This window comes from Chaetodon trifascialis, chromosome 22 (assembly GCF_039877785.1).
Source record: "Chaetodon trifascialis isolate fChaTrf1 chromosome 22, fChaTrf1.hap1, whole genome shotgun sequence".
In the NCBI taxonomy this organism is placed as follows: Eukaryota; Metazoa; Chordata; class Actinopteri; order Chaetodontiformes; family Chaetodontidae; genus Chaetodon; species Chaetodon trifascialis.
In genome coordinates this window covers 5923935-5937584 of record NC_092077.1, presented here as the reverse complement: position 1 = coordinate 5937584, position 13650 = coordinate 5923935, and the positions used below count along the sequence as shown (strand labels likewise).

The following is a 13650-nucleotide window of genomic DNA, read 5'->3' as shown; positions in this document are numbered from 1 at the left end:
TGTGAGTGCGCAGCAGTGAGGCTGCCATTGGTACCGGCAGATGTTAAACCCCAGTAGGTTGAGAGCAATTCAGAGTAATTGCTCGCCACCATCACAGCGCAGATCTTCAATCTGCACCCTGAGAAAGCGTCCCCGCCCCGCTGCCAGCACAACCATCTTTCACACACATGCACAAACACTCCAGTCAGAACAGCCAAGTCACTTTCCATCTTCCATCAAAGGCTGAAAACTCATCTTGTCAAGAAGTGCCTCGTATTACCTTCCTCCAGCTGAATCACGTCACTCCTCCGCTCATTGTGACTGCTCTCACAAGAACACTGTCAGGGCCTGAAAAGCGTCTACGGCTTTGACCCTTCATTACTCTTAAGAACTTGTCATCTTGGCACTTTTGGATCTTTGCCTTTTCACTCCTACTGTACGGTGTTGAATTGTCAGTTAAATGAAATTAAAAAAAGAAAAGGGTTCTGTCTCGCTTCAAAATCCTGCACATGCACGCAAATAGGACCAACGGCTATCTCCACGCTTTCAAAGCAATGAATAATTTAGCCGGCCCAATTCTCTCTGTGTTCCAAATGTAAACACAAAATAAACAAACCCGGCCGGGTGAAGCTATTATGTTCAAAATGTCATCTGGCGGTTGCTGAATCCCCAAGAGCCTAGACAGGAATCCCTCAGGCCTCAGCAGACAGGGAGTCAAGAGTGGGGGAGATTTCCCTTTTCCGTTAGCTGTGGCAGGGTTTGTCCTTGAACATCACAGCATTTCTTCACACGTGGACCTGTTTCGTTTCCCTTCAAATGTCAATCAATACAACTCTTCATTGTCTGGATAAAGAAAAAACAGGGGAGGGAAATTAAATGATTCTGATCAATACAGATTGTGTGTGGAGGACCCAACACATTTGGATCTCTGAGGGATGTTGCGGATGCGAGCTGAGCTGCCACCATGGCTGCAGCATCCGTGTAGCAAGGTCAGCTCAATGAGAAAGGGACACGGTTTCAGGGCCCCATGAAACCGTAGCTTAACCGCACACATTTTCAACTGGGTCAGTGATCTTAGGTAACATTAGCTGCCACCAGCTTCCAGGAAAGCTGCGCCTCGCTGTGGACCGCTCACGATTTCTAGTCACTTTCGATCTAAATTTTCATGATGTGCATGGAATGTCTGGGCCTTTGTGGAGCAGGGGAATGTAGCAGAGAGAGCCAGCACATAATGATGCAAAACAAATGGCGGCAAGAGCAGATATTAGTGAGCTACATAATGACCGCAGTAGTATTTTATCTAACGTGGCGGCACGACTACAGGTGTGCTTTTATCCTGAACCAGGCTGGGTTTTCTTACCTGCATTAATGTCAAAAACCCAGATGTGTTACTATATTCAGAGTTGGTGTCAGAGGTTGTGTTTGCATGGAGCTGGCGTTCTGTACTTTGATACAATCATAAGACAGATGGGCAAAACATCTGTCTTGAATATATTCCTTGTCAGAAGTTGCCAAAATGTATGAAATGGCAATGGCACACACACATGTTGTTCTCACAGCTCATGTGACAAATAAAACAGCATCCAAATGCAACAGATGTCCTACATTTAAGAAAAATGTAAACAAATTTCAATTTTGTCAGTATTCCTGCGCAGCTATTCGGCTTTATGAGTGTCAAAAGAACAAGCGCACCCTCGATTTGAGGTGAATATCTCCACTGGCACAAATGGGCTCAGCACTAATGCTGTTGACATAATGACGATAAGTTGTTTTTCTATATGTGGAACATTTGAAGGAAGAGGAATGCATGGTGGCTGCTGCTGCGCTAATCGACTGCTGTTTCATGTTCTGAGGGCCTGAACACCCAGCCTGCATGAAAGGGCTGTAAACAGGTACAGAAGGAGAAACCCAAAGAGACAGCCCAGAGACAGACACGGTGATGAATATGACGGTCATGTCTGCTCGAGCGTAACAGTGATTAATTACTTAAGGTGCTTCAAAGCTTCATGGTGATTACAGCCATTTCTTAGCCAGGGGAGAGATTAGGACGGTCTGGCCGGGCTTTTGTCATGGACAGAATTAGTATGCATACTCTGAGGCTATCCTTACATTCAGAATACAAACATGTCCGACACAGGCGCACACTCAGGGGCCAACTTCCCTTTCATTCCATTAAATCGAACGCTTGAAAACTGCGCAGTAGCCCATATACTATTTCACTTGGCCTGCTGCCATTTTAGACCAGCGGTGACTGCTTCACTCCTCCTAATCACACACACATATGCACACCCGCCCTATATGATGCTAATGTGGAGGTATGATGATGCATTTTGCACACATTTCATGCTGTCTGATGCATGCGAATGAGTGCGGGACAAGTCAAACACCTCGCACCCCAACGTTGCGGGTCCCACTGGATTAAATGTGGTGGTAAGACAATGCCGCTTCTATCGATCGGGCCTCGGCTGAGACTCCTCTGAGGAAAAAAGAAGTAGAAAACAAACACACACATGCGGGCGCACAAGACTGCCATCTGTCATGGCTGTCGGCAGCCTGGCCACCATCTTCCTCTGCAAATGGGGCAAAACACACAAAATAATAGACTGAGGGAGAAGGAGAGAGACGAGCAGGGAGCCATTGCCTTGGGAGCCGACATAAACCAATAGCTATCATTTTGTCTTCGCCTGAGCCGCAGTCTCTACACTGCTACATTCTCCGAGTTGCCCGTGGCTCACAGATGGGACAGCGTTTTGAGGCACTGGTTGTCCATCAACTCCAGAATGTCATTACATGTGTGCCAGCTGCTGAGGAAGGTGACGCCTGTTTTTAATTAAATCCAGGAAATGTGGAGAAGATGGCACGGTAATAGAGGGAACGTCATTAATAGCTGGAGACATATCTCTCAGTTGGATCAGTGATAAACTGTGTACGGTGAGTCAGAGATATCAAAATCAGAACTGCTTTTATTCTCCAAGGACAAGGGACGGACAAGGGAAGTGACTCGGATAACTGCCGCAGAGACGTGAACCTGATCATTTTTGGTTATTTTCAGTGGTTTGCTCGTGACGTCTTCAAAGCGTGTCTCTTTTGTTTTGATTAAACACGCCTCAGCTTCAGACTTGCCACACATTACCTCAATGTGAAAACAGTCTTTCAAAGCGGGTCTGTATAGGCTGCAGCTCTGCGCTGAGATGATAAAACTCTGGTAACATTTCCCATAATCGCTTGTTCCTGTCCAGGGTCACAGAAACAGCAGCATTTACACCAGCACGCAACATTACCATATTTGTCTCTTAAAGCTGCTGCGGCCAATAATCTACAATGGATCAAATGTGTTTTTGAGTGATGTGAAAGGGGTCACTTGTAGAATCCTGCAGGGAATCATTACCAGACTTTCCCTCAGCTCTGTGGAGCGTTTCAACATTTTGGTTGTCCAGCCTGCAACTTTATCGCTTTGGTTCGCTCTCAACATCATCGGTGTTGTTTCCAGATGTAGCAGGCAGCTGTTTTCAGAGAAAAAGCTCTAAAAACATAGTGGAGTATTTAGCAGCTAAAGAGCTGCATGTGTCCCCGAGGAGGTTGCGGAAAGTGATGCAGAGCTAAAAAGAAAAAGAGAATATTGAACTTACATTCATCAGGACTCTAAACGCTATTATCATTTGCTGTTTGCTAATAATACGTCCGGCATACCCGCTTTGTAAGGCGAAACAAGATGTCTGTGTTGTGCTGGTCCCATGTCGCCAAAAAAAAGACACTAACAACAACAAATAAAGGTTAACTAGCTGACACTAATCACGTCAAACAACATTTACATAGCTGGTAGGTGCGTGACTTATTTGTGACATTCGCTGACTTTAATTTACAGCCCTCATTTGTTTTTAATTGAAAAGAGTGAAGCAAACTTTTCTTATCTTGTCGAGACAGAAAGCGAACTATAGCTGAGTCCTTCAAAACAGGTGTGGGAGTCTTAAAATAACCACTGGCAGCCCAATTAGTTTTCTCTGCATTTGATTTGAGTTTAAAACAGTGCCTGAGTGAAGTCGCACGATGCCCACCGTGAGCCAGGTGGGGGGTCGAAGTCTTTGAAGCCGACCGGGCGAAAATGTTGCTGGAGTGGTCAGACATAACACGCAGTGACAGTCATCTAATGCCAGCAAAAGTAGAAATAATTAAGTATATCACCAAAGAGGCAGATGGGAGCATTTTTACATTTGGGTTGTGAGTTATAAATGATCCTATTTGAGGTGTTATACTGTGGTCTCAGTTATATAATATGGTGGTTTAAAGCCAGACTGTGCAGAATAATTCACTTTAAGTCAATTGAAAGTGCTTTAAAACTTCATTCGGACTGTTGGAGCTGGCTGAAAACTCTTGAATCCATAAATAAACTGGCATTATGGAAGCAGACTGAACACGAAAGTGGCAGCATTGCACCATATTGTGAATGTGAGTGAATTACAGGGGCTGCTTATTTTTGCATGTGCTGTAGCTACTGCTTTGACAGTTTAGTGAGCTCATGACTGCAGGGTTGATGGATTGAATCCAGGAATGTCTGGGAAATGTAGACAAGGGATATGAATGGGAAATAATTGTCCTCTTATATCTCAAAGACAAGACATTGTCGGCACTGTCTATGACTTAATCAAAAGACACACTAGAGTAATTTACTATTACCTGTAGGTAACAAAGTAATGGGCAGTACCATGTGTGTGCCTACCTGTGGCTGATCTGTGTCCCCCGTAGACTGGACATGGTCTCTTCCAGGTTCTGCCGCAGGTCAGCGATGTTCTTCACCGTCCTCATGCGTCTTGTCTCAGGATCCTCTCCTGAAGACACACATTTGAAATGATTTACTGACATGTTTGGACCTGCACACACACACACACACACACACACACACACACACACACACACACACACACACACACACACACACACACACACACACACACACACACACACACACACACACACACACACACACACACACACACACACACACATGTACACAGAGCAGTCACCTCTACGTACAAACACACAATATAAGAAGTGAAGAGGACATGTGACATACAGCATTTTATTGGATGTCACTGGATGTCTCAGAATGGAAACCGAATGATGAGCAACCACTCTGACAGCCAGCATGGGTGCATGTCCCTGAATCCCATGTTGACAATTTGGGAGCTATACAATAAAGCGGCCTGTCAGGCTGCACCACATGCAGTCCTTTAGTTGAAAAAGCAGATGCATTATCTTACGCAGTACTGACATTTTTCCTTGAGGCCAAAGCAGAAATGTCGTGCCATGACACCACGCGCTCTGTCAGTTAGTTCGGGACGCAGTCGTGTGCCTGCGAAAGCAAACTCTGTCAGAGCTCCTGTGCTTCTCTGTCTGGCACGTTGGAAAACGCTGCCACTTCAGTCCACCGTCTTCCTACCGGGCCCTGCAGCCGCGTATGGCTCTGAGGGCTCGTCATATGTTTCGTGTTCTTCTTCGTGCTCTGTTGTCAGATGAAGTGCTTGATTCGGCCTCTTCTGAAAGAGCGCTGCTAATAAGCACAGGGTGGGTGACATTTCATAACTGCGAGCTGTGGGCGCGCCCCAAACTATCTGCTTGTCTGCTCCAATTAAACCTCTCTTTTAGCTCATCAAGCTAGCCTATATCTGCGGGCAGGTACCGCAGAATGGGTAATTAACAAGTGGCACGATACACAGAATGGCTGCTGGTCACAGTGCTCTCCAGTTTTGAGGCGCTCTCAGAAGAAAACTGTCTCCACAGTGGACGTGAATGAGCCAGCAGATCTCGTACCACAAGGCAACAATGCAGCGTGAGCACGAGAAGCTGTGCTCCGTCACCGTGTGCTGATTTCAGCGCTCCGAGCAGACATACTGACAGAAAGCTACTGTGATTACAGCGACTGGGGCAAATGGGAGCAGATGGGAGCAGTGGTAGGTTGGAGGTTTGAAAAGGCCCACAGCAACTCCTGCGGCGCAGCTCAGTGCCAGGAGGAGAAAAAGAGTTGAGGTGTTTATATGCTGGAAAATGAAGCAGGTTGGTTTGGAAAATAAGCAGAAAAGCTAAGCCGGTTTTCCCTGGATGACTATAGAAATCAATTTCTGAGTTGACCTCAAGGCATTTGGATAAACTCTCTAGCAAAACTGCACATTTCATTCAATGAAAAGCCACAGTGGGCAAAACTGGACTCGGCATTATATCATTGGCATTTCTACACTTCCTGTCTATTTCCCCCTCACTGCGAAAGATTATTGAATTTGAACAGACTGACACGACACTGCCAGTATGTAGCTGATCTTGCACACTGACACCAATCTTTCTGTTTTGGTGAATGCTGTGCAACAATGTGCATTGTTGAGTCACTTTGCTCACCAGGTACAATAAATGTGCAGAGAATTGCCTTGGTGACGCTGACACACCAGTTAACATGGCGTAAATGACATAGTTTAAAGATCTCGTAAAAAAATCCAATGTCGGCATCCAAAAAAATCTGTTTCAAAATTAAGTCAACATTTGACCTCATGTGCACTGTATCGTGCTGTGCCATGACCTCACAGGAAAAAGAGCGACTCAGTATAATTGGGGTCGTGCCTTGTCTTTGCAGAGCAAACAGATTGCAGATTGTGTGATGTTATGGTGGTGTCACGTGCCTCTGACCCCATGTCAGATGCCCACTCCGTGGTCAGTAATTACAAATTGATGAGGCGCATATGATCTGCTGAAAACCTGCTAGAAAAAAAGAATCCATGTAACTGCTGTGACAAAACTGCGCTCACAGCCAATGAACAGAAGCTTCTGTACTCTGGTCATTGGTGTCAATATGTCATTTTTTCAGCAGGTGTCGGAGATCCAGCCCAAGGAATTAATGGGAGATGGATCTCTGCTACCACAAACATAAAGCATCACTGCTATCCGAGTTTCTCTTTTTCTGTAATTCTTCTTCCCATTCTCATGTCTTCTCTCTCCTCACTGGGGCCCCTTCAAAAAAGATCCAATAACAACTCCATTATGAAATGACATGAGGAGATCTGGCCCTGAATTCTCCATCATGAACGGCTACTTTGTGCAACATTGAGAAGCAGCCCAAGGCGTGTGTGTGCGTTTATGGTTGTTATTGTGTGCGAGTGTGTGAGCAATTCACCGCGGTAGGAGAAGAGGTCTCACCTGCACAGTAGAGGAGGAGAGGCGAGCGGAATTTTCGGCAACAAAACAGCACCCCACAGGCAACACAACACTGTACACACTCATGCACGCACACACACACACATTGGAGCCTCGAATTAGAAAATGAATATTCATTCCAAAACGCAGTGCCCACAAGCAAATTCCCAGCTCAGCACCCTCTAGCAGATCAAACAGAGTAGTGGACATGTGTGGAGCTGAATTCACAACACCTTATATCCTAATGTGGTGGCTGCTTATGTGTGTTTCTAGCTTTGGACTTCAGTATCCAACACCACAGAGAGGTGACAAGGCACAAAGCCTTCATTGGGATTCAAGCTGCTGACCAGCTCTTGGCCCAGTGAGGCTGTGAAGCAGCCAAACTGAGGACAGGTCAGAGAGTGTGTGTATGAAGGAGTTGGGTGTGGGCATGGAAGGAGGGAAGGTGCAAACACACACACACAGTGGTGTAGAACAAACACCATTCGAAATAGAGTTGATGCAACAAAATGCAAATAACAGCCATTAGGGACTGACACACTTACACACACGCACACACATACTGTACAAGAGGGTGCTTTAGTGCCAGTTCACTCTCTCTCCCTCTCTTTCAATAATGCATGTTCACTGGTACTGATGCCCCTCGCTCCAGCTGAATACTGTTAGAAAACCATCCCAGTCATCTAATTAGAACACACACACATGCATGCCAACACACAAGCGTGCACAGGCAGACGCACAATGACACATAACTGTAAGCTAGCCTTGTTGCAGCATTTTGTCACAAATCAGTCTTAATGAAGCTTTGGCTGTCAGTCGATGGTGTGTCACTATGGCAGCTCACACACACACACACACACACACACACACACACACACACACACACACACACACACACACACACACACACACACACACACACACGCGCACACAGAGAGAGAGAGAGACAAATCTGCACGCAATTCTGTGGCCCTGTTGCTGAATGTGTTCCCTAACAGGCACTGCAGCACATTGAGAGCTTGTTAATACGTATCAACGACAACTACTCCCTGAGGCTAAAAGCGCAAACTGCCTCCACAGCAGCTGGACGCTTTGGAAGCCAACTTGGGGGTGAAAGAGTTCTTCAAAATGTAAATGGCTTCTCAAGTACCTGAACAGACCTCTAACACACGCATAGAAACACACACACACACACACACACACACACACACGCACACACACACACGCACACACACACTTGGAGGCATGCATGCAGAAGAAAAAAAAGCACCTGTATGCACAGAGTGTGGACAAGCATCCACACACATGCACTCACGCATACACACACACACACACACACATTGAAAGGTGTAATAATAAGGTATTGATCACGTTGGCTGTGTGACTCACAGGCAGCGAGGGAGGTGCGAGTAATAAAAGCTGGGCTTTTTCAGTGGGTGAGGTGTTGCTTTTCCATCATCTATATCTCAAGGTATTTCTTCTTTATGCTGCATCATGCCTCAACCTGCTTAAAGGAAATCAGCAATAATCTGCTCCTTGCCTGAGCTCGCCCTGCTGTGCATCTCTGCTTTATCTGCAGAGTCACAATAATCATCTCCGCTGTCACAACTCCCTATCAAACGGTCCATGTCATTGACTGAACCTTCCCCCTCACGTCCCTTCCCATCAAAGCCAGGTTTTACATGGGTGCTCATTCCAGAAGCACAAAGCATACTCCCATGGCAACCTATAGGTTAGATTCATTCGTTCACACACAGCAGAGTGCTTCATTGGCAGACTGTGACAGTGTGCAGTTGCAAGTGACAAAAAGGATATACACATGTGAAAGAGATCTTTTTATCTGCCGGTGTGCAGGAATTCAAACGACAGCTGCTTGTGTAGATCTTGTGGTGAGGACGTACTAACAGCTTCATGCACGAGGGGGGACGTGTGTGTGTGCTTTCACACAAATTTCTTTTAAATAATGTCTTAAAATGCTAATGGTGTGCTCTGAGAAATAGGTTTCCTCATTGCGAGGATTAAGAGAAATACCAGCTTATTGAAGGCGTTTTCTGCTCTGACATTCTCATGTTCTGCTGTTTGCTTTTTTTCAACTTCACCAAAACTTCACGCTAACATAAATTCTTTTACTTCCTGGACAAAGCTTGCAATTTGTGGTGTTGTCATAGTAATCCCTTCATGTGGAAAGAATGTAATTCCCGCAAATACTTGTGTCTATAGTACGTAAAGCTGTCCACATTCATGCTCGCTTCCTGCACTTCGCTGCCTGCGTTGACTTACGTGGGCGTGGTTGTGTGTGCAGCACCTGCTCCAGGTCACCTAGCATGGTGAGGATCACCTCCTTGTCCAGCTGAGCCGTTCCCTCACGTGGACCTCCCCCTGAGACCTCCTCCTCTGCCCAGTATCCTCCATCCTTTTCCTTGCCTCCCCGCTTCCCGCCACCCCTGCCTGCTGGCTCCTCGTCTGAACGCCCGCTGCTGCCCTCTTCATCCGTTCCCCCCTCCTCCCTGGATGGCCGCGCCGGCTCTGCCCGCGGGTGGCCGCTGTATGACGCCCGCTGTGGCCGCCCGCCTGCGCCTGTGCATCGCCAAGGGACTGGGATGAGGGAGTGTTCTGACTGAGAGAGCACCTTGGTGAGGGAGAGTGATAGTGATCGAGCTCTGGTGCCCCGCACACCTCCGCCCCTTGCGAGTGCCTCCTTCCTTGGGCTTCCCTGCAGGCTGCCTCCTGCCCGCTGCGTGGAGGATGAGTACACCGAAGAGTTCTGAGGTTGTGAAAGATGAGGCGGTGGCTCGTCGAGCTCAAAGGAGTACACCCGCTGCTCGCCATCGCTCAGCAGGGTCAGGTTTGTGAGCGAGCGCTGCTTGATCCGCAGGTTGAGGTTATCGGGGAGAGGCTGGGGAGGCCGTCGAGCCGGGCTGCCCCCCTGATACACCGAGAACTCCGCTCCCCTCTTCATCTCTGCTCACTGCTCCCCTCCCTTTTCTCGGCTTACCTTTTCGGCTCTGGCGGCTCAGTGAGTGAAACTCTGCGTGCAAGTGGATTTACCTGTCTCTTTTTCACATCTTGGCTGCGCTGTCACTGAGAGAGCAGATGGAGGGAAGGAGGAACTGGAGGACGGAGGAGGCAGAGAGATGCGTCCCCACGTCCCACGCCTCCCAACTGAGGTCCAGGCTTCAGAGGGCTGGAGGGAAAGCAAGCGCAGGGTGAAGAGCGGAGAGAAAGCCTCCCTCTCAGGCATGTAGGTAGGGTCCAGATCCATCCTCGAGCCAGCCCATAGTCAGACGTTGAGCAAGACACAAACACTGGTTTTCCACTCCTTCTCGTGTCCTCATGCTTTCTCTGTCTTCTTGGCTCCTTTTTCTTCCTCCACCACAGTCAGGGGTGTGGATGAACGAGTCGCTACATCTCCCTTCCCTCACCAACACGTTCTCTCTCTCTGCCTCCTGCGCTCTCACTCCCTTTATCTCTTCCCAGTGTCTTTTCATCCACTCTTATCTCTCTCCCTGCACCTTCTGTCTCTCCTTTAATTACCACCTCACTGCCACACTTCTCCTGCCTCCCCTCTGACTCTCTGACGGTCCCTCTCTCCTCGCAGCGGAGAATGAGCGGCTGCTGAAGCCGGCGAACAGGCTCACGTAGCTCTCGGTCTGCTTGTTCATTCCAGCATGCAGCCTGCAGCGCTCTCTCTCTCTCCCTCTCAGCCCTCCTTCTCTGTTTATTACCCTCTCTTATTCTTAATCCCTCTCATTCTCTCACTTTCTGTTCTCTTCCCTCCTCTCGCTCGCCGTTATCATTTCTCTCTCGTGCTATCCTCCCCTCTCTTTCTGCTGCTAGCTGTCCCTCACTGTGTGACAATGAGTTGTTTGGACAGTGCACCTGTAAGCTTGCAGCCTCTGCTGCACCAAGCTGGCCATCTGACTTAATTAAATGCTATCTTGAGGAGCTAAAATAGCGAGCCAACAGCTTATCATGGATCAACAATGAGACCACAGAACCAACATATCCCCATCAATCAATGCAGGCTTTATTAGCTCTGTTGCTGTTAGTCACAGCTGTCCTCCACACATTTTTAAATCCTGTTAGCAATAGCTAGAAGAGACTGGAAGCAGTTGCCTCTGAAACCATAATCAAGGTTATCCATTCACAGTCTGAGTGACCCTTCCACTATTACTCTGCAGTCTGCAACTATTAGTCTGCTATTGTTAAAAAAAAATGAACACAAATCAATGAAAGTACTTCAGAGCTTCCGCTGAACTGTTTTTACTTTCTGTGTCTAAAAACAGTTTCACAAAAGCTTAAATCAACATGAGAGGAAAGATTTTTATCTAGTTTTGCCGCTTTGATGTTTGCATATTGTCACTATTGACATTGGTTCAGCCTATATATGTAAAACAAGCAGCCTTGTCATGTGGTATTTGCGGTGTGCACACGCTTGAATTTCCTTCTCGGAGATTCATTTCTACTGAAAAAACCAAGGATGTGAGACGACCATGAAACGTGTGACAACAAAGCGCAAGTGTTTGAAATGGACCCCAAACAAAGGGAACGGTCAGCACTGCAGTCTAATTTTATCCTTCAAATGATGGGCTTCAGAAAAGCCGAGACCGAAGCAAAATGTCTGGAATGTCACTGCCGACCTGACAAACCAAACCTGTAATCACACGCTGTTGTTTGTGCACACTGCGCTTTGTAGGCACTTTGAACTTGACGTCTTATTTTTCATTGAGTGAGCGGTTTGCTTGATTCATCATCCAAGTTGACCTCTATTATTTCTGTTATTATAAGGATGCAGTTTCAGTCCTGATGATATCCACAAGAGGGATTTTCTGCTTAAAAATGCACTCAGAAGGATCCTCAGTAACTAAAGTCACTGACAAAAGAATCGCGCTTAAAAGAGATGACACAGTCCAGCAGATATCGACTGATCACTGTCAGGAAACTCACGCTGAGGCACTGAAGTCTTTATTTGCAACTGGAGAAATCCAACTGAAACAATGGGATTTCTCTGTCCTGGCGGTTTGCGTTTTGATGGTGTGTTGCCTGGTTTAACCTCTCATCCTGCTCCTTGTCAGGAATTTCAGTTTGTGGTTAGAAACTCCTTCAAACTGGTCAAGTGTCCCTCGATCCTGACCTCTGCGCTGCAGAGGCTCGATCGCACAGATGCCTGCTGACTGTAATTAAAGGACAATAAAGACGTTTGCAGTCTTCCCTCTTTGTAAACAAACAGTTTGTTGATTTAACCTAAACCAGTACTTTTCGGTTGTATAGGTGATGTGACAAAAGGATCATAGACTGAAATATACAGGATGAACAAAATACAGCAGCACGTTTCTGTTTCTCAGTGATTTCAGCCTCTTCTCCTCAACATCACCCCCCTTACTCAATAAACTGCCTGTTGCTTCAAAGCTTAAAACTTCTCTTTTACCCAATTTTCTTCCATCCATCCCTCCATCTGGATATGGGGCTTTGGATAAAAATATCCATCAAATGTCAAAGAGCGCTGTCAGAAAGCCGACACTGAAAACAAAACCCTGTGTGTTTGCAGTGACGATGACGTGTCATGTGACTTGTTGTGACGCTGCGCTGGGATTGTAACAGATGATGGCAACCCGCGGGGATGCAAACAAAGAGCCGCAGATGCTCCCTGTGTCCGGGTGTCAGCGCTGACCTTTTCCCTTCGCTATATGAAACCAGCACGAAACAGAGATCTCCCCAGAAAACACACACTGACGCACACACACTCCCAGAAAACACATGAACTACACTAGACCAACACATTGTTCTATTCACAGCAGCAGCCTTCAGAAACTCTCTTGTCCTGCAGCTGCCCTTTAACTATCGTCCACTGCAACGGGGCCTGCAGCCTGCTTTTTCCCCGTCAGGTAGAGCAGCTAATCCATACTGTAATACAAAAGTCTTAAAGCGAGCTACGCCACTGCTTCTACTTTCTAGAGGTAAATGCCTTGTCTGAACAAGTGTTCTCACATGTAGAGCAGCTCTGCAGCAGCAGACAGGTCAACATGGGGGAAATACAGATGCAGGGCAGCAGGTGAAGGTTAAATTCCTATATGAGCAATTTTACAAGAGACAAATGTTAGTGCACAGAGGCGTGTGCACATTCACAGCCACACAGAGAAATATCGCATATGCAGAGCCCACAGCGTTTGTGTTGACCCGCCGTACCTGATATCTCCTCCAGGCACTGTTTGGCTGTCTTGCTGTAGACCAGCTCTCCCTTGGTGGGGCTGAGGCAGGGGTCGGCTGGGGCCACCATGGTGCAGTCATTTTCTGAGAATGTCCTGGAGGCACGAAGAACAAACAATATACAGCAGTTATAAAGACAGGCTGAGATACTGGAGGAAGTCAAGCTGGACTATGTCCACTGCGCTGTTTCAGGACAGCCGGGGGGGGAGAGTTTAGACTGAAATCAGTTAAAGCTGCTCCAGTCATGTTCATTCATTCACTGTCTAGCAATGCTATGAATTGATGAAG

At 47.0% G+C, this 13650-nt stretch overlaps 1 protein-coding gene across 11 annotated transcripts in view; it reads right to left on the bottom strand.

Moving 5' to 3' along the window:
* The window catches only part of nav3 (neuron navigator 3), a 301610-nt gene that overhangs the window by 62544 nt on the left and 225416 nt on the right, over nucleotides 1–13650 (bottom strand). For 10 of the 11 annotated variants that reach the window (XM_070992307.1, XM_070992300.1, XM_070992302.1 and 7 more), the window contains exons 9-10: nucleotides 13342–13457; nucleotides 4697–4805 (exon numbers count right to left, since the gene is read on the bottom strand). In XM_070992307.1, coding sequence (XP_070848408.1) covers nucleotides 4697–4805; nucleotides 13342–13457 — 225 coding nt within the window. Of the gene's footprint in view, nucleotides 1–4696; nucleotides 4806–9435; nucleotides 10250–13341; nucleotides 13458–13650 lie in introns of those variants that run through there. The other variant, XM_070992311.1, reaches the window with a different exon arrangement.